Raw genomic sequence first — 24,157 nt, 5'->3', positions numbered from 1 at the left:
GCCGGCGTCGCCATTACGCGCGCATAGAACGAATTCCGGGACGGTGTAAACTACCATCGTGAGATGACTTTCGCGAAGTACGACAAGGGAATTATGCAACAATTGCATTATGTAACAGATATAGGCGATCGAGTATCAGTTAAGGGGCTTCTGTGGCAGCTGGACTATCTGGCTATGAAAAAAAAACGTGCCGGGAAAAACGCAGCAACCGCGAACGTAACAGCGGGTTCTACTAGATGTTTGTTTTGCAAAGGGAAAAATTAATCCTGCCTCTTTTCATTGCGAGGGCTAGAAGCGCCAGATGCGGAATTCCATCTTATATTGACATCACCGTTTCGGTGTGCCGCATGCAAGCACTATGATCAGTGCGTTTAGTGGTAAAACTGGAACTGAATTAAGAGCGGCGTGCGGCGGTGGTTTTGTAGCCGTGCTCCCTTTGAGCAGTCTGATATATAAATTTGTCGCTATAATAAACTTTCGAGATTTGCGACGTCTTTTGAACATGAAGACAATATATCCAAGGGCCATTACGTTTAGGGACAAATTGTGCGCGCGCCATGGATGGGAAGTATGTACATGGCCACGTACCAATGGTCAGGCATTCGGCGCCTCGATACTTCAAACTATTAAGCGACCGGAAATTTGTTCAAACTATGCTGATTAGAAACTAAGGGTAAGTGGACCGAAAATAGTTCTTTACGCAGAGTTCGGAATAAATTTGGGAGCCCGACAATGGGTTGATTAAAGCTGCGAACTGGGCGAGTTGGTATTGATTCATATTTGAACAGCGCAATAAAACAACGGGACACAACGAAGAAAGGACACCACAAGCGCTGACTCGCAACTAGATTTTAATTCACGTCCAAGCGTCTTAAATACTAAGAACGCCAAACACAAACAAGAGGGAAAAACCAAAAGAAAAACGATACAAAGCTGCTAATCATGCCCACAAAGGTGACAATCAGCACGAGCGCGAGACTACACATCTTGGCCGGATAAAAACATCATCTCTTTATCAGTTAGTGTGACAGAAGGATCACTAATACAGCTATCAGGTTCCAAGCGGATGTGAAAAGCCTCCAAAATTTCCCGCGTTAGGCTGTCATTATGTTTTCCTAGGATGACGGTGTTAGACAACAGAGGGGTGCAAGTACCTTCTCTCCAGTGGCGGGCAAGGTTACAAGAAGACCCATTACCTCGGGACCTGTGATGCTCACTAAGACGAGCGTTGATGCAACGTCCTGTCTGGCCAATATAACTCAACCCGCAAGTGCACGGAATCCTGTAGACAACCCCCACATTACAGGGCACAAAAGGGTTCTTATGGTTGGTCTGACAACCCCCAGTCTTTTTCTTCGCGGTTGTTGCCTTAGCCTTCTCTTCCACCTGCCTGCAAACACCTCTAAGTTTTTTAGGCGCTGAAAAGACCACATCAACATCGTATCTCGCCGCAACATTCTTCAAACCATGTCCCACACCATGCGTGTAAGGCACCACCACAAACTTCTTTTTTTCCCTTTTTGACTTATCCCCGCTCTTGATCCATCTAAGAAGCTTATCGCATTCCCTGGAAATCACATGAGAAGGGTAACCACTAGATTTTAATCGGCCAACTTGACGCAAAATACTTTCATTGATTCTTTCAAGACATGACTTGTTCATGGCAGATTTCAGGCTAGAAAAAACAATGCCATTTTTTACCAGTTTTGTGTGGCTTGATTGGTAATTTAGAAAAGACTTGGTAGAGCGAGGGAAATATTCCCAACACAAATGACGCTCTTCCAACAACAGTCTTAAGTCCAGAAATTGAAGTACATCTTGTTTAGGAAGTTCAGTCGTGAAAGTTAGTCCCATCGCGCATTCTCTGAAAACCTTCAGTACATCTACCACGCTACGCGTCAAGTAACCCTTCTTAACAAAAACAATATAATCATCGACATACCGAAAAATCCTCAGAACCAACCCGTCACATCTCCTGTCTCTGGATCTGTCTACCCTGGCAAGGAAGATATTGGCTAACACAGGTGCTACTTTAGATCCTATGCACACTCCATCATTCTGCGCAAACGATTTCCCTTTCCATTCAATGACAGTTGAACGGAGGTAAAAAGACAGAATCTCTAAGAAGCTCTCAAGGGACACACCACATCTAGCAATAAAATCAGTTTCATTGTTGTAATCAGCGATGCACATTTTTACACTTTTCATGAGGTCATCATGAGGTAGAGAATAATATAGGTCTTGCACATCAATGCTGAAAGCATCACACCTTCCCGGGTTATTGGATTTTAGGAAGTCAACCAAAGCACCAGAATTAGAGATGTGAAAAGGATCCTCAATTATCAAACACGACAAATGCTTTTGAAGATAGCTAGACACGAAGAACTGCCAAGTGCCGTGCTCAGACACGATAGATCTGAAGGGAGCATTGTCCTTATGCGTCTTTGCAGGAAAGAAAACCTGAAGGTGCGATCCTTTTGCGCTCTTCACAGAAGCCGCGAGGCGTTGCAAGTTGTTCTCCTCCAAAAGACGAAGGGCACTTGCCTTGACTTTGTTAGCTCTGAAAGTTACGGACTTGAAGTTCTTCGTTAAGGCTTGATGCGCTTTTTCTTCACAGGTGCCAGCAGGGAGAACGACGAAGCACCCTTCCTTGTCGGCGACCATTATCCTGAGACCACTAGATGCAGCAAAGTCAACGAGCTTTTTCATGCGGTGGTAATTCCGTGGTTTCTCTTTTGTTCTTTCGAAAACTTCGACACATTCCGAGATGCATTGAAACTGACTATCTTTGCCTGCCAACCGGGATATTTTCTTTGACAAGGCAAGTTTCTCGGTAGCTTTCAACCGTAGGTCATATGCAAACTTCGGTCCCAACCTGAGAGTTGCTAGATGTTCTTCCGGCACGTCGCATTCGCCCAGGACAACAACCTTTCCTTGCTCCGCAGCGTCCTTCTTCTTTCTCGGCAAGCCTGTCCGGACTGAGTTCCAGAGGAACTCTGTAATAAAATCCATCGTCCCACACCACTCCGAGAAGCCTTGCTGCCGATCGGTCCTGCCACAAATAACCCGTAGATGGTCTTTGAAGAACCGTGCTTGACGCCACAATTCGGACTTCATGATCTTGCAAATTCGCCTGGTGTGTCCTCTTGACGGCTCCAAAAAACCACACACCATTTGAACGTCAGGAGGGCAAAGCCCGTACCTGACATGCCAAGAGAGAACTCTGGCCCTGCACACACACACAGCGATGATCGACACAATGACAGCAGGATTGCCTACCGAGAGCTGGTTAGAAAGATTACAAAGATTGAAAAGAGGGGAGCCCACGGTACTAGAAATTACATTCATTAAAGCTGCGAACTGGGCGAGTTGGTATTGATTCATATTTGAACAGCGCAATAAAACAACGGGACACAACGAAGAAAGGACACCACAAGCGCTGACTCGCAACTAGATTTTAATCCACGTCCAAGCATCTTAAATACTAAGAACGCCAAACACAAACAAGAGGGAAAAACCAAAAGAAAAACGATACAAAGCTGCTAATCATGCCCACAAAGGTGACAATCAGCACGAGCGCGAGACTACACATCTTGGCCGGATAAAAACATCATCTCTTTATCAGTTAGTGTGACAGAAGGATCACTAATACAGCTATCAGGTTCCAAGCGGATGTGAAAAGCCTCCAAAATTTCCCGCGTTAGGCTGTCATTATGTTTTCCTAGGATGACGGTGTTAGACAACAGAGGGGTGCAAGTACCTTCTCTCCAGTGGCGGGCAAGGTTACAAGAAGACCCATTACCTCGGGACCTGTGGTGCTCACTAAGACGAGCGTTGATGCAACGTCCTGTCTGGCCAATATAACTCAACCCGCAAGTGCTCGGAATCCTGTAGACAACCCCCACATTACAGGCCACAAAAGGGTTCTTATGGTTGGTCTGACAGCCCCCAGTCTTTTTCTTCGCGGTTGTTGCCTTAGCCTTCTCTTCCACCTGCCTGCAAACACCTCTAAGTTTTTTAGGCGCTGAAAAGACCACATCAACATCGTATCTCGCCGCAACATTCTTCAAACCATGTCCCACACCATGCGTGTAAGGCACCACCACAAACTTCTTTTTTTTCCCTTTTTGGCTTATCCCCGCTCTTGGTTACCCTTCTCATGTGATTTCCAGGGAATGCGATAAGCTTCTTAGATGGATCATGAGCGGGGATAAGCCAAAAAGGGAAAAAAAAGAAGTTTGTGGTGGTGCCTTACACGCATGGTGTGGGACATGGTTTGAAGAATGTTGCGGCGAGATACGATGTTGATGTGGTCTTTTCAGCGCCTAAAAAACTTAGAGGTGTTTGCAGGCAGGTGGAAGAGAAGGCTAAGGCAACAACCGCGAAGAAAAAGACTGGGGGCTGTCAGACCAACCATAAGAACCCTTTTGTGCCCTGTAATGTGGGGGTTGTCTACAGGATTCCGTGCACTTGCGGGTTGAGTTATATTGGCCAGACAGGACGTTGCATCAACGCTCGTCTTAGTGAGCACCACAGGTCCCGAGGTAATGGGTCTTCTTGTAACCTTGCCCGCCACTGGAGAGAAGGTACTTGCACCCCTCTGTTGTCTAACACCGTCATCCTAGGAAAACATAATGACAGCCTAACGCGGGAAATTTTGGAGGCTTTTCACATCCGCTTGGAACCTGATAGCTGTATTAGTGATCCTTCTGTCACACTAACTGATAAAGAGATGATGTTTTTATCCGGCCAAGATGTGTAGTCTCGCGCTCGTGCTGATTGTCACCTTTGTGGGCATGATTAGCAGCTTTGTATCGTTTTTCTTTTGGTTTTTCCCTCTTGTTTGTGTTTGGCGTTCTTAGTATTTAAGATGCTTGGACGTGGATTAAAATCTAGTTGCGAGTCAGCGCTTGTGGTGTCCTTTCTTCGTTGTGTCCCGTTGTTTTATTGCGCTGTTCAAATATGAATCAATACCAACTCGCCCAGTTCGCAGCTTTAATGAATGTAATTTCTAGTACCGTGGGCTCCCCTCTTTTCAATCTTTGTAATCTTTCTAACCAGCTCTCGGTAGGCAATCCTGCTGTCATTGTGTCGATCATCGCTGTGTGTGTGTGCAGGGCCAGAGTTCTCTCTTGGCATGTCAGGTACGGGCTTTGCCCTCCTGACGTTCAAATGGTGTGTGGTTTTTTGGAGCCGTCAAGAGGACACACCAGGCGAATTTGCAAGATCATGAAGTCCGAATTGTGGCGTCAAGCACGGTTCTTCAAAGACCATCTACGGGTTATTTGTGGCAGGACCGATCGGCAGCAAGGCTTCTCGGAGTGGTGTGGGACGATGGATTTTATTACAGAGTTCCTCTGGAACTCAGTCCGGACAGGCTTGCCGAGAAAGAAGAAGGACGCTGCGGAGCAAGGAAAGGTTGTTGTCCTGGGCGAATGCGACGTGCCGGAAGAACATCTAGCAACTCTCAGGTTGGGACCGAAGTTTGCATATGACCCACGGTTGAAAGCTACCGAGAAACTTGCCTTGTCAAAGAAAATATCCCGGTTGGCAGGCAAAGATAGTCAGTTTCAATGCATCTCGGAATGTGTCGAAGTTTTCGAAAGAACAAAAGAGAAACCACGGAATTACCACCGCATGAAAAAGCTCGTTGACTTTGCTGCATCTAGTGGTCTCAGGATAATGGTCGCCGACAAGGAAGGGTGCTTCGTCGTTCTCCCTGCTGGCACCTGTGAAGAAAAAGCGCATCAAGCCTTAACGAAGAACTTCAAGTCCGTAACTTTCAGAGCTAACAAAGTCAAGGCAAGTGCCCTTCGTCTTTTGGAGGAGAACAACTTGCAACGCCTCGCGGCTTCTGTGAAGAGCGCAAAAGGATCGCACCTTCAGGTTTTCTTTCCTGCAAAGACGCATAAGGACAATGCTCCCTTCAGATCTATCGTGTCTGAGCACGGCACTTGGCAGTTCTTCGTGTCTAGCTATCTTCAAAAGCATTTGTCGTGTTTGATAATTGAGGATCCTTTTCACATCTCTAATTCTGGTGCTTTGGTTGACTTCCTAAAATCCAATAACCCGGGAAGGTGTGATGCTTTCAGCATTGATGTGCAAGACCTATATTATTCTCTACCTCATGATGACCTCATGAAAAGTGTAAAAATGTGCATCGCTGATTACAACAATGAAACTGATTTTATTGCTAGATGTGGTGTGTCCCTTGAGAGCTTCTTAGAGATTCTGTCTTTTTACCTCCGTTCAACTGTCATTGAATGGAAAGGGAAATCGTTTGCGCAGAATGATGGAGTGTGCATAGGATCTAAAGTAGCACCTGTGTTAGCCAATATCTTCCTTGCCAGGGTAGACAGATCCAGAGACAGGAGATGTGACGGGTTGGTTCTGAGGATTTTTCGGTATGTCGATGATTATATTGTTTTTGTTAAGAAGGGTTACTTGACGCGTAGCGTGGTAGATGTACTGAAGGTTTTCAGAGAATGCGCGATGGGACTAACTTTCACGACTGAACTTCCTAAACAAGATGTACTTCAATTTCTGGACTTAAGACTGTTGTTGGAAGAGCGTCATTTGTGTTGGGAATATTTCCCTCGCTCTACCAAGTCTTTTCTAAATTACCAATCAAGCCACACAAAACTGGCAAAAAATGGCATTGTTTTTTCTAGCCTGAAATCTGCCATGAACAAGTCATGTCTTGAAAGAATCAATGAAAGTATTTTGCGTCAAGTTGGCCGATTAAAATCTAGTGGTTACCCTTCTCATGTGATTTCCAGGGAATGCGATAAGCTTCTTAGATGGATCAAGAGCGGGGATAAGCCAAAAAGGGAAAAAAAGAAGTTTGTGGTGGTGCCTTACACGCATGGTGTGGGACATGGTTTGAAGAATGTTGCGGCGAGATACGATGTTGATGTGGTCTTTTCAGCGCCTAAAAAACTTAGAGGTGTTTGCAGGCAGGTGGAAGAGAAGGCTAAGGCAACAACCGCGAAGAAAAAGACTGGGGATTGTCAGACCAACCATAAGAACCCTTTTGTGCCCTGTAATGTGGGGGTTGTCTACAGGATTCCGTGCACTTGCGGGTTGAGTTATATTGGCCAGACAGGACGTTGCATCAACGCTCGTCTTAGTGAGCACCACAGGTCCCGAGGTAATGGGTCTTCTTGTAACCTTGCCCGCCACTGGAGAGAAGGTACTTGCACCCCTCTGTTGTCTAACACCGTCATCCTAGGAAAACATAATGACAGCCTAACGCGGGAAATTTTGGAGGCTTTTCACATCCGCTTGGAACCTGATAGCTGTATTAGTGATCCTTCTGTCACACTAACTGATAAAGAGATGATGTTTTTATCCGGCCAAGATGTGTAGTCTCGCGCTCGTGCTGATTGTCACCTTTGTGGGCATAATTAGCAGCTTTGTATCGTTTTTCTTTTGGTTTTTCCTTCTTGTTTGTGTTTGGCGTTCTTAGTATTTAAGATGCTTGGACGTGAATTAAAATCTAGTTGCGAGTCAGCGCTTGTGGTGTCCTTTCTTCGTTGTGTCCCGTTGTTTTATTGCGCTGTTCAAATATGGACCATGGGTTGGTACGGGTCTTTTCATTCTTATGCGACCGCTCATCAGCACTGTCAGCGGCGCCTCATAGATTCCACACGATAGGCCCCGCTTACGGTAAAATAAACTGGTCCCACGTCGTGGCAGGAACAGGAGCGCAGCTGGGGAGAGAAACTGCACTTCGAAGGCACCGTGTGACAGGGGTAGTAGACGAGTGGTTCTCCACGATGGCCGCATGCAGCGCGCTGTATTGCCATGCTTCATCAGTCAGGAGAGGTAAGCTCTACGGCCGTTGCGTATGCTTATATTACCGGCAGCTTTGTCGCACTGAAATACGCGATTTTGACGGGAGCAAAGTGCCAGTTTGTAAATATCGTCGGTTTGAATTAAGCGATTTACCTTTCTACAGTACACACCTTACATACCCCTCTGGCAATAATAGCCCTCAGCAGCTGAGAAAAGAAAAAAATCTGACATTAACAGGTGATGCGAATTCACTCAGCTACCGTTCTGCTTGAGGAAAGATAGGTTACAACAGTAAGAGAAGACTATAAATCAAATTTAGCGAATATTTAGGGCCTCTTGTTAGCAGTTAAAGCCTGATATTACCCACTTTGTGCACCCAAAACTGCTAGGACTGTTATCTTGCCTTTGTAATATACCTACAAAGAACATTCAATTGAAAGGGCCTCAATTACAATGCTCAGTGGGCTTCGGCACCCGTTTAGCAGTTATCTCAAAGCAGTATGTTGGCGAAATTTTTTTTTTCATTAGCTTTGTGAAGCATTTCCTGCTGCAATGGCATAAACAGGAAGGCAATATGCAGTTCTGCAGCAACACTTCAGACTGTGATGCGACACACGGCAAGCACTTACCTCAAAGATGAGTAGGTTGCTCAGAGGAAACAATGTGGTGGCCGGGTATGGCCTTAAAAAAAACTGCTTTGTAACACGGTTTTTCTATACGGCCTGAGAAGTTGTTACTCATATATTCATACGCTTCATCAATTACTGACAAGGCGTGTCGGTAGGAACACTTTATTTGGCAAGGAAGTCCTGACCGACGTGGGCCTAATGCGACTCTGCCTGTAGGCCAAGGTGCAGACTTGCGGGCACAACCTTGAGCCAATAGCCTGGAACGGGGAATAGGTGCCTTGGACCAGAGATTGCCGCGCCATGCAGGGTCGGCTGCTGCAGTCTCTCCACTAGTGTCAGTCATACACAGGGTTGGATGCCATGAAAAGAGAAAAAAGTATGCAAGCTCAGAACAATAAAATGCAACTAATAAACCACTAAGAGAACCCACAAACAAATACAAAAAAATGGAATGCATATGAGAGAAAAAAGAAAAGGAGATCTCCCAACAGGCTACAGCAGCAGCCCACGCACTCCTGTAGTGGTTTTGCGTGTGGACATTCGAAAGATCCTTAAAAAAAAGAATAAAAGGAACATTGTTCAAGATGTGCCAGAGAAACCACACACAAAAAGAAGTGTGTACAAGGCAGATACCAAGAATGAATAAAAACAGTCAAGACAAACAACGAAAGGGTTTCTGAAAGGCTTCTGACGCTGGCACACAGGAGCTCACAAGCTCCATATGCTAAACCAAAAACCTTAAAGGAGCGGAGACATCAAATTTTTGGTTGGAGTGTTCTTAGTTTCAAGCATTGCATACTCCCACCCAGCGCGTGATACGTGCTCCGCAATTTAAATATGAACATTAAATATTACCGCATTATTTATACTGAGCGATTTCGGTTTCTGAGTGTCGGGGTGCATTACGACGTCACTCCCGAGGAAGAGCAGCAACCCTGGTCATGTGGGTTCCAAAAGTAATGACACAGGGACCGCTGCATCGTCTGCTCTCGTACACATGGTGTGCATATCAGGGCCTTTCGAAATGCCGGCCAGTACTGCGATATGCTTTATTTTCGAGTAGTTCAAATTATAAAACATTTGAAATTACAATACAAACATGTTTCCACAAAATGCAGTGATGAAACGAGACATATCATACGAATATTTCTTTCCTCTTCATAATTAATCGCATCCTAAAGCTTACTGAGCGTCTCAATGAATGAGGGAAAATCATGTAGAATGGTACAATTAGCCTGAGCCATAACTGTGTTCAGGAAAAAACATGACAGCTTGACTTTGTAAGCTGCCGAATGACAATCTTTCGGCTTTTCATTTCTCGGCCTTTTGGCGAAGATCATAACACCGAAGCGCGACCTTGTGGCAGAGCATCCGCCTCACATTCGGGAGGTGCTGTGTTCGATTCCCAGTGCCGCCGGGTACCCACCGGTTTTAAGATTTCCCCGCCATGGTGCTCGGCATATCTAGGGTGAGATGCTTGGGAGAAGGGTCTTCGACCAAACCGTTGCCTTGATGGATCCTTGAACCCCTTGGCACCTGACGACCCTTTTAGCGCTCGGACCTCGATGGACGTCATGGACTACTTATCCGCTACCAGTGTGAGTGCCAATTCCGCCTTTTCCGTGGACATCGAAGACCTCTTCTATTCAGTTCCCCAAAATGACTTGTTAGTTACTGTGCGGGATCTCATCGAAAACCGAGGTGCAGTGGCCTTCCAGAACAGCTCGGGCATATCGGTGAATTCCTTTTTGGAACTTTTGACTTGCTACCTTTCTTCCACTGTGTAGAACATGAAAACTGCAGGTACATACAGAAGCAGGGCGTTCCCATTGGCTCGTGTGTAGCTCCTATTTTGTGCCACATATTTTTATCCCATTTTGACAATTTGTTGCATGATACCCTTATTGACGATCGAGTAGTGAAAGTTTTTAGGTATGTAGACGATTTCTTAATTTTCTTGAAACTAACTTCCCGTGACAGTGTCGAAGCTGCTGCAAATGACATTTTGACCTTCTTTACCGATACCTGTCCTGACTTGAGTTTTACTCATGAAGTGCCCCTTGAGGACTCAATTAGATTTTTAGATTTGACTCTCACCTTCTCTGATGAAAGCCATGTTTGCTGGAGCTACTCTCCACGGACCAAGAAAAGCCTGCTGCCCTTCTCCTCCTCACATTCCAAACTTGTGAAGAGAGGCATTTCCAACCTTTGCCTTGGTAATGCTCTGCGCAGTTCTTGTTCACACAATATGCAAAAGAGTTTCTTAGCGCAACTTGACCGCTTGAGGTCAGCGGGCTACCCTGAGGACATCCTCGTTTCTATTGCTGATACCTTAACCAGTAAATTTAAGTCACAGTACAAAAGAGATGAAACGCCTAGTGAGGAATCCAGACCTGCTGTAATGCCATACCTGCATAAAATCTCACATAACGTTAAAAAGGTAGCCATGAAATACGGTGTTAAGGTAGTCTCTTCTGCGCCCACCAAACTGTCGTCGCTTTGTTCACGTATCTCAAAAATCAGCAGAAAAAAGAAATGTAATGTTAAACACCAGAGCATGTTCACCAAATGCACAACCGATGTTGTTTACTCGCTCCCACTGTCCTGTGGCAAGGCCTACATAGGTCAAACGGGTCAATGCGTCAACGACCGTATGAGGCAGCACCGCACTTCGCTGCAGCCAGGCAACACAGCAAATCTTCCAAGACATTGCAACCACTGCAAAGACTGCACCCCTCTGTTCCATAATGTCAACATCATCGGCCGTGGCAAAACACAGATAGAACGAGAAATCTTAGAAGCTTTTAAAATCAAGCAGTTAGGAACTGAATGCGTCAGCGACAGCTCTGTCAGGTTCACGGCAAAAGAATACACTTTCATGAATGGGACATAGGTTGCCACATGTTTCTTCGCTCGCTTAATCAGTTTGTGTTTGCTGTTTTGATAGCGTTTGTGGTGCTCACGCGCATGTGCGCCCTGTTCTGATGTTGGCGAAGTAAAGAATTTTCAGTTGTGTTTCCAGCGTTGTCCTGTGTACTTCTCCTCCTTGTGAATGCGTCCTTTTCGCTGGTTTTCCACATACCATACCATGAACCAACTGGCCCAACAAGCTACGCTTCTTCAATCAGATATAAGTTCCGCCGTCAAGCAACCCTAAATCCACCTCGTGCGGTAGAAGCCCATCTTTTTTTTTTAACCCGTCATGCACACCTGCTGATGCGTGTGAGCCAACCACAACGGTAGCAAATACCGCCGCACTTTGCTCGAAGGGGGTTTGTGAGCGGAGAGTGCTTATGGCACATCTATCTTGCGGCTAGAGAAGTGAACGTTTTGAGTTTTGTAACTGGCACAAGGCGAGAGTTTTGGACTGCGGGTTTTAACCACGTGGAGACGTTTTTGTGCCCGCATCTGACCGGAATTTTGAGGCGCAGTCTATCCTTCCCACGCAGTGCAGCCCTGGAGAGCTGAGCACTAGGCCGGTGGACCGCCTGTTCCTATTGGATTAATTGGCTAGTGGACCGGAGGCCGCGGGAATCGTACCCATGACCTCCCGTAGCCGAGATGAGCACTCAAGCACGATGCCGCGGCTGCGGTGGAGATGCTCGTCACAGTTCAGACACTGAAAAGGCGTATGACGTGATGTGGCATTGTTGAGAAACATTAATGACACAAAAAATCGATGAACAGCAGCTTAAGCTACAACAAGAGTGAGAGCATTAACAAGACGACCTCTTCTACACTTTCTTGTGACACCTCCAGCTGTGGAATGCTGCCCCAGATGCAGCATTCTTAACGGGACATGGCCCACTGAACTCTTGTGTATGGGTTTCACCACACTGGAATCCCTGGCCGTAACGGACCCACAGATGCTGGCACATTTCAACTAGGAATCTGTGCTGAAATTTCAGCAGCTGTTTTCCTTCTCACTGGACGAAAAGTGCCTGACTGATCCTGATCCGGACTCTTAGATTTGGAAGTTTGTTAAAATTATGCTAACAAGTTTTTTGCTTTCTTTTAATGGTTCGTAAGAGTGGTGGCCATATGTGCTGACATACATGTGCTTTCACAAAAGAAACAAACAACTCTACTTTGAGAAAATTCTGGAAAATTTCTAAACAGAACACTCTGCATGCTTACACTGTTCATTGTACTGCAAAAAAATATTTCAGGCTTTCAAGAAGGAACCCTTGAACAAGAGGGCTGACAAAGGTTGGTTTGCTCATCACTGAGAACCACTGCCTTTGACTGCCTTTCCAATGAAGGCACACTCTGGCACCCCTTTCGATAGCAGCAATGCCACAGGACAAGCACCAAGCATTTCCAAAAAAAGTAACAGCTTTCTACGACCTCGTCATCACAGCAAGAACCGCAGAGAAACTAGCCTCTGTTTGTTTGTTTCTGCAATAGCCTACAAGATTGACGAGGCCTGAGAGCAAGATTTACAGATCGATTTTGATGCCACGTTGGGGTGGCGTGGCACCTCGCATCAGTATACTGAAAGCGCATGAATTCTGCACATTCCTATGACTACGGCTTATTCCAGAGAAAATACTTTTGAACGTAGCTGTGTCTATTGATATGCACCAGACCAAACTTAATGAGGAGTGTGGCAACCTGTACAGAACCAACTAGTACCGTATTTACATGCATAATTTGCGCACCCTTAACTTCTCACTCGTGTTTACAAAAAAAAATTTTTACTCGCATATTTTACGCACCGTGCTGCGCTAGACCACCATCATGCACGCGGGCTCTACACAGTAGCATTCGGCTATTCCGCGTGTTTGTTCGGAAGGCTTTTTGAATCTATTGTGCACTGGGCATTCATGGTGGTGTCGGGCCGCTGTTACAATCGCGGTGGCACCAGCGGCATCGCCACTCGGAACGGCCAGCAGCGCTTTCAGGGAGGATCGGCAGCTGATAGAAGAGCCAACACCGCTGTTTGTTTGGCTGATGCATGTGACTCGACTGCCGGCTACGCTTTTCTCTGTCGCTCTGTCGACTTGTGTTTGTTCGTTCGTGTCTTGCGATGGGATATCACAACTATACGGCAAGTTTCAAATTGCTTGTGAGCGCCTTATCATGGCGCGGAGTGGCGAAGCCAGCGAGAATAACCGCGTGCGCACAAGTTTGTCCATAGACGACAATCGTTGTGTCAGCAAACTTGTGTGCATATGGTTATTCTCGCCGGCTTCTCAGCTGCGCGCCGTGATAAGGCGCTGACAAGCAGTTTGGTCGATACTCGCGCGGTACTGTTAAAGAATTGTGTGGTCTGATAATTGATTTATTGATTCGCGGTTGCTTTCCCAGACTAAGTTGCGAAAGCAAACTTACGGAATCTGGAACTATCGAACAAATGGCTGGGGTTTTTTTTCGGGGGCCGGCCAGCGTAGGGTGCGGGTCCGGGTGCTGATGTGTACGCAGCAACATACAATACACCGATATTGCGCGTTATGACCTTTGTGGAGTTTAAGTCGCGCTCGCGAAATCCCCGCGTAATTTGCGCACCCCCTTCTTAGAGCCCTAATTTCTGAATAAAAAATGTGCAAATTATGTGCGTAAATACGGTATATACAATGCTCACTTAATTGAAGACAAGAAAAATACAGCTAAAACAGACAGGCTGCCATGCCTAATACTCATTAGAAGCAAAACTATGTCATGCCAATAAGAACGGACCGTGTGCTGGACACTCACAATATCGTTAAAACTCGCAGCAGACCTCTGCGTTAATTTCAGTCCGTCCTTTTCCGAGACTTGACCACTTTCTTGATGGTATCCCTCACAACTGCCAGAATTTTCCAGGTAAACGAAATTCCTCTGGACAATTGTAGGTTGCTAGACACCCTTTAAAACCGTCACAGCCCTTCAAAGAAATACAGTAGAACCTTGCTGTTCTGTTCTTGGTTCGTGTAATCTGCAGTATCACAAAACGAAAAATTATGCGTGTTGTGCTATTTTTATTCACAATACAAATCCTGGATAACTTTTTGAAATGATTCCCTGGTATACATGTCCATAATTTTGCCAAATTCTGACCAGATGATGCATTCAGAGACCAAGAGAAAATGCCAGCCAAGCTAGTCATCATTTTGGATGCTTTGCCCACATGCATCTGAGCACTGCGGAGAAGACGCCGCTGCTGCCCTGCACAAAGGCAAGGACACAAAGCATCTTAAGAGCAGCTGCGGCTCTTCCACAATGCACAAGTTTAACGGCACAAATCTGAGAACGGTAAGAAATAGTTGACGGACTGGACATGCCATGAAACTTCACCCCCATGGAAAACAAAAATATGGAAACAACTTGCAAGCGCTAGCAAAGGAACTTTTCAAAATTTGTGCCAGCACATTCACAAAAGTTTTATTGAAGTGAAAGTGCCAATAAATGCCAGGGACTAGGAAATGGCGCAAAACCTGGACATAGAGACAGTCACGTGCAGACCAGCAAAAAAATTTTTCATAGGGGCTAATTCAAGCTTATTGCTAAAACATTGCATTCATAACATCCAAAAAAACAACATATGAAGGGGGAAAGGGGGGGAGAGACAAAAAATAAAAGGGAGGGTGGCAAACCTTTGCCTTAAATATGTAAAAGGCGTTGTTTCGTACCATTTGCAAAAGCTATCATGTCAGGATTTCGCATTCATTGAAAAGCAGTGTGCAATCACCTTGAAATCAGTGTGTGGCAGATTAGCCAGCAAATAAATTACTGTAATATATTTACAGTAATTAAATGACTTTTCTCGGTAATTTATAATGTAATTCATTACTTTTGTGGCCTGGCAATTTAGTAATGTAATGAACTACTTTCAAGCAGTAATTTCACGGAAAAGTAATCAATTACTAGCAATATTACTTTTGCTGTATACCGAGTCCATGCTTCTCCTCGTATCTGCCATGCTTTGGCCTCGCGTTAGGGAGATGAGCGCATACAAAGCAAAGATGCAGTTTATGGGGGTTTAACGTCCCAAAGCAATCGACTATGGCTATGAGAGACGCCATAGTGAAGGGCTCCGGGAATTTTGACCACCTGGGGTTCTTTAACGTGCACTGACATCGCACAGTACACAGGCCTATAGCATTTCGCCTCCACCGAAATGAGACTGCCGCAGACGGGATGAAACCAGAGTCTTTCGGGTCAGCAGCCGAGCACCATATAACCAATAAGCCACCGCGGCGACTCTCAAAGCAAGAATAAATTACGGACACACTAGAGACTACTTTCTTGCTTTGAAGGTGAAAAACATTCACTTTTTAATTTATATTGTTTCCTTCCTTTCTAGTGACACACCTACTCATTAGCTTATAGTCATAGGGCAACACATACATTAAATGAATCATTACTTGCCAAGAAACAACGCGGTTTTGTGGCCGATGGGTTGTGTGATCACCTTGTAACTTGAAGGCCCTGGGTTCAATTCTCTGCACTCTTGGAAGAAATTTTTCTCGTTGCTGACTATGTCATTGGGGGTTATGGACCACTTTTCCTGGACATCGACAACTATGCCGGGTATCGATGTTAATGTGCCACTTAAGGCTTGTGCCTTAAAAGCGTGCAAGTAGTAATAGCCAGCACCCCAGGGAAGCACGTGGACGAGAGGTGCGCGCAGGCGTCAGCACTGCCTTGGTGAAGTCTGCATATCAGTCACAGGACTGCTACGCATCTCCTTGCACTGCATAAAGTCTCACACACAAACGCACTGCATGGCCACCAGGCGAGCTCGATGACCAAGGCAAGCCATATGGCACCTTCACGCAGACGCACTGCGAGTGCTTGAGCAAGTACTTTGATGTCTTTGAGTACTTTGACACTGACAAAAAGTCTCAACTGACATGCATAAGAAAGTTGGCCACGAGTTGTCGGGTTTTTGTGGCCTCATCTGAGGCCGTATTTCTAACTCAAGGGCAAGATAGGCAACAGCGTCCCAGCGACATACAATGTATTTCCACCAACTTGCCTCCAGAACAAATCAATTGAACAGCAGAATTGGCAGCTTCTCGTGCGCCTGTGCACTTCTGGGATGATGTGTGGATAAGCGGTCAATGCACTCCCGCTGTTTACGCGGATGATAAATTCTTCAAAATCAGGATGGTGGGACCATATTACACATTGAACAATGTACTTCTGATTGAATAATGATATGACAAAGACCTCATCTACATCAGCAAAGCGGCAGTTCAAATTGACTAAAAAAGGAAAAAATCTCTGACGCCCATTTTCAAGCTCAGTGGCGGTGCAAACAAAAACAAAAAACTAGAAATTTTGCACAAACTATGGCCAATGCGCAACATTTTAGCATCGAAACTAAGTAATTTTCATTACTTAAGGCAGCTAATTGTAATGTAATGTCATTACTTTGAGACCAGTAATTTGTAATGTAATTACTTCTGTGATTTATAGGAAAGTAATTAGTAATGGAAGTTGATTACTTTTCAAAAGTAATTTTGCCACGTATGGTGTGTGGTCAGCGGCTGCCTAGGGAACTTCTCAGTGTCCTTAAGTTTTTACGCAAACAATGACACACCACCCAGTTTTCTATTAGTGACAATGTTCATGAGGAAATGGAATATTGTGACAAAGACGACGAAGCTGGCTGTGGTGCGTCGCTAGGCCAATGGCCATTAACTTATATCTCTGCCATCGTTCATCGCAACTCACTCTTTGGACAGCCACCACGTAACAATATTATACACCACACAGCATTTGCATTGGAGGGAATGGCCAAGAGCATTTTCCATTTGGTTTTCTGCGTGCTAAAGGAATATAGACACGTAATATTGGTGGCATGTTTGCTTCTCTACTACAATGCAGAAAATACTACTTCGCATGAATCACCATGTGATATTTGCCCATGACCGCTAAATAATTTATAATTGAATTTTTTCTGTCACGCTGTTTCAGTTTCAACAGCCGAACAATTGCTGTGATGTCAAAGAGTGCTTTTGTGTCACGTGAGGCATCGAAAAACGCCCATATAATCGCTGCTTCATCGTTATGATTTACTGCACTGCTGAAGCCAGCCTTCCTGAAGAGGCGGAATGCCAACTAATGTGGAAGCAGCGATTATATTGCAGTTTTTGCATGCCTCACGTGACCTGTAAGTACACGTTGGCGTCACAGTCCTCATTCGGCTGTTGAAACTGAGACCGAAACAGCACGAGAAAGAAATGCTATTATAAATTATTTATTGGTTATAGGAGAATACCAGGTGGTATAATTCACGTATAACAACGCCTTACGCATCGTTACAAACAAAAAAACACGCACCCAAAAGTTAGGTGTCTATACTCCTTTAATTCTTTAGACCCACCATTCTGCTTACTGGTCTTGCTTTGCAGTTCATCTGCTGAGCGACTTAGCGATATCATTTGAGAATTGCAGATTACTAAAATATTCTCCATTAACTCTTATCCCTACTTTTCCCAATCCAGGCCTCGGAATAGAGCAGGTATTCCTAAATACGTCCTGTTTACAGGAGGTATTTTGTTGCAGAGGACGCATTGCGGAGAATTATTTTTTTCTGCATGATTGGTGATGGATTAGACAAAGCAGTCCAAGACTTCTTCAGCACAGTTTGGTTTTGACACTGTTGCTTCCATCACTGGCAAAACACCATCCAATGAAAGTAACGCCTACGTGGAAGCTGAAGACAGCTAAACTTGTAGTACTGTTGGAAAAAACTGCATGCGTGCTAGACACTTGCTTGTTCACTCAAATACGGCCTAACAGGGCGGCTGGGACACGAGACCTGGCTTACATACCTTCGAGGCTGCACTCGTAGCTATGTGATTAAAAGGTTTCGCCTGCACATTCTTTGAAATGCCTCAGGTATCATCTTTTACCAGGTCAACGGATATACTCAGGCTGCTTTCAGTTTGGGCATATTGTTACATGGCGACCAGCTGAAATATAAGTGGCGATGAACGATGGCAGTGAGATCATTCTAATGGCCCCTCGCCTATAGCGCGACTTTTCTGTTCCCGTGCCGCTGCCAGCTTCTTCGTTTCAGTGACACTACCCGGGGCTGCCGAGCGATCATCCCGATAGTGAATAGAAGAACACACCGACGGAGAGACGGCTCAGTGGAGATGGGTTCAGAGGAGGACGGTACAACACAAATGGCATGGGGGGAAGTGCTGGCTGCCACGATGAAAGATATGTGTGAGTGAATCCTAGTCGACGAAACGCTTGGGACACAAGTCACCAGTAGGCAACGGACAAAGCCCTTGAATGCACTGAATGGCATGGGCAGGGGGGGGGGGGGGGGGGGGGGGGGGGTGTCCTCACGTGTGGGCGGCGTCTCGGGTCGCGGCAGCGTTGTCATGTCAACATGTCTTGTGGTCAGGGTGGGGGACGGGACTGCGGTGAGCGGCGTGGTCAATTCAGGTTCGGCGGGCTGGGGCACAGCGGGGCAAACCAGGTGCACACGGCCGACGATAACGGCAGGCAGAAGACTCCGAAGATCCAGGACCAGGATGGGGATGATACCCCGCATCTCACACCAAATGTTGAGTGGCGACCAGCTGAATAATAAGCGGCGATGAATGATGGCAGTGAGATGATTTTAATGGCCGCTCGCCTATAACGTGACTTTTCCGTTCCCGCACCACTGCCAGCTTCGTCGTCTTCGTGACAATATTGCCGCTTTGCACAGTTTTTCCACAGTGCCGCGAGGTATTACTGTACCTGTGAGTACTAACGTTGCTGAATTTGATGCGCCTCAATGTGAAATCTGAACCAATTCATACACCTCCTGCAGTAAAGCCCATGATCCAACTATAAAATTGAAGCCCTGATCTATTGCTATGCGATGCATTCAGAACAGGTGGTGCCCTTGATGGTCTCACAGATAACTTTGACCACAATGGCAACAAAAGCATCAAAGGTTGCCTCCAAACTATAGCTCTCCACCATTCGTGGCATGTTTTCCGCTGCTCTACTATCTTTCTCCACAGTGGTCCACTCATAACTCACCTCAGTTCTGACTGCGGGGCCAATCCAGCAAACAAGTCTTACGCAGTACTTTTCGGATGGACCTTATGGCCATGCCACTGCTCTAATTACACCCTACCACTTTCGCTCGGCCCCATGGCGACATTCCTAACAGAGGTGGGGGAAGGAGGAAGTTGGAGCACCATGAAAGCGAAATGTACAACAAGGACGTAGTGCAGTGGCCTCGCTCAAAGCTCTTGCCCTGAGCTCAAACAGCACAGGTACTTCTGGTCGAGCTTACAACTTCGTCATGCCCGAGTTGACAGCTCACATCGAAACAAATTTTTAATTACACACGCCAACAATGCCACATCTATTAAGATACGGATGATGATATTAAGCCATCGATGCTCTAACCAACCCAAAATTATTACCACTGTCAAGTAGATGACCTCGATTCTCTTCGGCAATACATCCAGCTCATTACTGTTCACAGCTATGGTAAATTGTCATTTTTACCTCTCAGATTTTCTCATCAAGAGGCACAAGGGCAATTGGTTAACTGTCTGGTTCTTGGGACCAAGTGACATTAAGCAATCACTACAAGCACTGGACAAACACTCCCTGAAGGGGCCACTGAAAATCTTGCACCAAAGTTGCAAATTATACTGTTTGAAAGGGCACTACTTTTTTTATTTATTTGTACATTATTCGTACCTCAAAGGCCCACAAGGGAGTATTACATGAGGGGTGGGCTGACATGTATTAGAACCTCCTGTCACAGAATTTTTTCAGAAAAGGCAAACTAGAGAGTTAAAAACATAACAGCGCGGAAAACAGGGACTTCAAGGGTAGAAAACACAAGACAAGCGCTTGTCCTGTGTTTTGCACTCTTGAAGTCCCCATTTTCCGCGCTGTTAATTTTTTAAATATGTATCACCAACTCGCCCGCCTTGCTATCGTGTAGAAGAGCTAAACTATTCATCCACATCCTTGAGGTTCTTTTGCTCCCATAATTCCTACTGCACTAAAAGCCGTGTGAATTGGTGCTTGAAACTGAATGCCACACACCCATATGTATGCAGCAGACATCCTTTACCAGCATAGCACCACGTAAGATCATGTCAATGCCTCATTTGGGGACAAGGGGTGCAAGCACACAGAACAGTAGGAACAAAACGCAAACACTAATGTGTGAGCCACTCCTGTGCTCTGTCTTTTGGGCTACATGTCTCAAGATGAACAACCCCTTCCCCATTTTCCTCAAAAAGTGAAACTACAACGAACATCTACTGTTAACTTGTGAAAACAAAATGACAAACATAGAAGGAAGAACATAAACATGTCTGGTCCTTGTGTTTCTTTGTATTCTTCAATTACGGGAACTACTTCCTCGTTCAGCTACCTGTCCTACCTACATTCGTCTGCGACTTCTCGCCTCTCGCCACTGCTTGTCTCTAGGGGCACAAACGTTGCCAGTTTCACAGCAGGAGGCCCACCTTCAAAATTTTAACTTGCTAGATACGTGACAGCCTAATTGCTTTGTTCAGTATACAGGCAGGCTTTGTTCATTTGGTGTCTGCAGGTGAAAGCTGTTGTCTTAATAGTGAATTTTCCCACGTTTCCTTTTTTTTCTTCTTTCTATGTAATGGCTAGGACAAAAAACTGTTGCCCACCCAACGCAACGGAAGTAGCCACATAGTCATAATGTCTCTTTCATTCGGCTGCACTTTCTGCACTAGTGCGGCACGAGTTCTAGGCTGGCCGAAATGAATGAAATGAAAGCCGAATTGCTGCACCGCAGCTGCGGTGCAGCAGTATGGCAATGCCCATGTGTAGGTTGAAGAACTGAAGAAGGTACGGCACTAGTTATTTAATGAAATGATGACAGCTCTTGGTTGAAATGTCGATGGGGGTTTAAACGTCACAAAGTGACTCAAGCTATGAGGGATGCCATAGTGAAGGGCTCTGGAAATTTCGACCACCTGGGGTTCTTTATCATGCACTGACATCACAGTACACGGGCGTCTAGAATTTTGATGGAGGCGAAATTCTAGGGGCCCGTGTACTGTGCGATGTCAGTGCATGTTAATGGAGCATAGAGACCTAATATTGGTGGCATATTTTCTTCTTTATAATGAAGACACTACAATGCATGAATCACGATTTGGTATTCGCCTACGACCGCTAAATAATTCATAATCGAATTTTTCTGTCATGCTGTTTCGGTTTAAACAGCCGAATGAGAGCTGTGACGACAAGGAGAGGTTTTAGGTCATTAGACGCATAGAAAAACTGCGATATAATTGCTGCTTTATCGTATTTATTTACTGCACTGCTGAAGCCAGCCTTCCTCTAGAGGAGTAATGACAACATATGTAGAAGCACCAATTATATTGCAGTTTTTCACACCTCACATGACCTACAACCTCTCTTTAAGGTCACAGTCATCGTTCAGCTGCTGAAACTGAAAGAGCACGAGAAAGAAATTCAGTTATAAATTATTTAGCAGCCGTAGGAGCATACCACGTGTAATCCGTGTATAATAATGCCTTACACCTCATTACAAAAAAGATTGGTTTGGTTTATGGGGGTTTAACGTCCCAGAGCGACTCAGGCTATGAGGAATACTGTAGTGAAGGGCTCTGGAAATTTCGACCACCTGGGGTTCTTTAACGTGCACTGACATCGCACAGTACACGGGCCTCTAGAATTTCGCCTCCATCAAAATTCGACCCCCGCGGCCGGGATCGAACCCATGTCCTTCAGGTCAGCAGCTCCCTTAAAGAACACCAGGTGATCAAAATTTCCGGAGCCCTTCACTACAGCGTCCCTCATAGCCTGAGTTGCTTTAGGACATTAAACCCCCATAAACCATAACCTTTCAGCAAATAACTGTCATCATTTCATTAAATAACACGTGCCATACCTTCTCTGCTTCTTTGACCTACACATGGAAGAATTGAGTGACTGTTTGAGGCGTCATAATGAAAACCTAAGCGGTCAAGTCCAGTTGCATGGGCAGCATTTCAGCGCTAATTCGTAAGTAGCTTGTGTGTATACATGCAACAATTTTTTTTCTTCTGTGAAACGACAATTTCCTAGAGCAGGTTCATGGTAAGACTTCTTTGCGATTTGCTGCCTAAAAATTCTTCCAAGTGTTTCAGGATTTTGGTGGTCGTTGGCGTCGGCAGCATGCAGTTGGCTGCAATTTCGTGACAACAGCAAGGCTATCAATCGGGCCTGCACTCGACCATTTGTTTTGGAAGCGGACAGTGCCAAGCTGCATTTGGACCATCTGAACTGACACTGCATGCTACCGGCACCACCGTGGAACTTCACAGAACTAGTGCAGAGAGTGCAGCCAAATCAAAGAAACCTATCATGACCACAATCTTAACAAAGTGGTAGTTTGGGCTTGTTGGTATAGCATATCAGAAGACATAGCGCAGCACAACGGGACAAAGAAAAGGAGCACACAGGACGAGCACTTATCCTGTGTGCTCCTTTTCTCTGTCCCATTGTGCTGTACTATGTCTTTTTCTAATATCACCACAATGACCTGTCACACACTAAAACAGTGCCTTGTGAGCTTTATGCACCTCACAAGCTTCCAAACAGTCAAAGGACATCATGCACATTGTCCACAGTGTTCATCTCTTTAAGGCCTCTTTACAACATCAGCTGTAAAAAGGTCTTAAGATTAGAGGCCTTAAAAGGAAGCATGCTTTTCCAGTTGCCTCCGTGATAGTTGGCCACCTAAGTCCAAACACCTTCCCCACGTAAAACAGATGTTCGGTGCAGGTGGCACAGCACTCATTTTAAAATCATCACAGAAGGTGGAGGGCTCACCTTGTGGCGCCTTAAAGCCTTTGCTGCCTCAGCATTTTAACGTCCCATTTGTTCAGCCTCTGCGCCAGCAAGTGAACGCCGGACTCGAAGCAGGAATCGGGAAGGCCCGTGCATACCAGAAAACTGCCAGTCAGTTTTTAAAGTCCTGTTTTCTGAAATAAATATGAATTTAAAAGAACATGTTTCGCGCTGCAGACACCAAAGCGTAATCGCTTATCTCGCCGCAATTTCTGCACCTGTTTTAGAAAGCGAATTGTAACAGCAGCACACAATTGTAAAGTGCAATTAAGTCAACACTCAACAGACTTTCCCAGCCGCGGGGCCACAAAATATCGGACCGCGTACAAAACTCATCGCACAAACGGTTAGTTCAACTCACGACCGGCTTTATTAGTGGTTCAACTAGACTGTTGTCAAAAGTTTCCCGCCTTTTTTCGGGAGCACGCAAAAGCTGGTAATTATGCGTTACCATGAGTTACGTTGGGCTGGGCTGACAAAAGATATGAAAACACGCTCAGCGCTTGCTCTTTTCCGTAGACCTGCACAGAGCTTTTGAGCAGAACTTACGATAAAACAGATGAGTCTTTCCCTCCGGGCCTTTGGGTCCACTGGCGGGCAAGCGGGCTCCGTGCTAGTCCTGGGTTATCTGCTAACACAAAATATTCGGGCGCAAGGAAGTTGACAACGGAATGCCGAGTGTCAGATAACAGGCAATTGCTCAGTATGTGCATGCCAAAAGAAAGAAAGAACAAATTACTCACGTGCAACACGACCGCACGCCCGTCCCGCCGACCGGTCTTAGTGTTACTGAAAGCAATGCTCGGCTCGGCTCAAACATGGCTCAAACGGCAAAAAAATTGGCAGACGTGACGTCTTTTCTTCAAACCGGATGCGACGTCATGGGTTGAAATAACGCTTGCGTTGATTTCGACCTGGTTGTAGCA

General features: G+C 45.6%; 2 protein-coding genes across 3 annotated transcripts in view; one reads left to right on the top strand and one right to left on the bottom strand.

Moving 5' to 3' along the window:
• Positions 1-24,157, top strand: part of LOC144116336 (uncharacterized) — a 36,251-nt gene that overhangs the window by 9,634 nt on the left and 2,460 nt on the right. The window lies entirely within an intron of this gene.
• LOC144116337 (uncharacterized) lies at positions 8,575-24,050 on the bottom strand. 2 transcript variants are annotated; one of them, XM_077651085.1, is made up of 5 exons: positions 23,975-24,050; positions 23,781-23,859; positions 23,214-23,365; positions 18,717-18,952; positions 8,575-8,755 (listed from the first exon to the last, which is right to left on the bottom strand). In XM_077651085.1, the coding sequence occupies exons 4-5, from the start codon at positions 18,922-18,924 to the stop codon at positions 8,622-8,624; spliced, it is 342 nt and encodes a 113-aa protein (XP_077507211.1). In that variant the 5' UTR covers positions 18,925-18,952; positions 23,214-23,365; positions 23,781-23,859; positions 23,975-24,050; the 3' UTR covers positions 8,575-8,621. The 2 variants fall into 2 exon arrangements, with proteins under 2 accessions (XP_077507211.1, XP_077507210.1); XM_077651084.1 differs by lacking the exon at positions 23,975-24,050 and having other exon boundaries at positions 23,781-23,968.

This window comes from Amblyomma americanum, chromosome 1 (assembly GCF_052857255.1).
Source record: "Amblyomma americanum isolate KBUSLIRL-KWMA chromosome 1, ASM5285725v1, whole genome shotgun sequence".
Classification (NCBI taxonomy): Eukaryota; Metazoa; Arthropoda; class Arachnida; order Ixodida; family Ixodidae; genus Amblyomma; species Amblyomma americanum.
The sequence above is the reverse complement of the archived record's forward strand: the minus strand, read 5'-3'. Positions and strand labels throughout refer to the sequence as shown.

Bases quoted from the DNA above. Each gene is read 5' to 3' on its own strand.
- LOC144116337 (XM_077651085.1), bottom strand. From the start codon at position 18,924: ATGCGGGGTATCATCCCCATCCTGGTCCTGGATCTTCGGAGTCTTCTG. The intron at 8,756-18,716 runs GTGAGGACACCC...GACTGACACTAG, and splicing joins ACCCGAGACGCCGCCCACAC to TGGAGAGACTGCAGCAGCCG.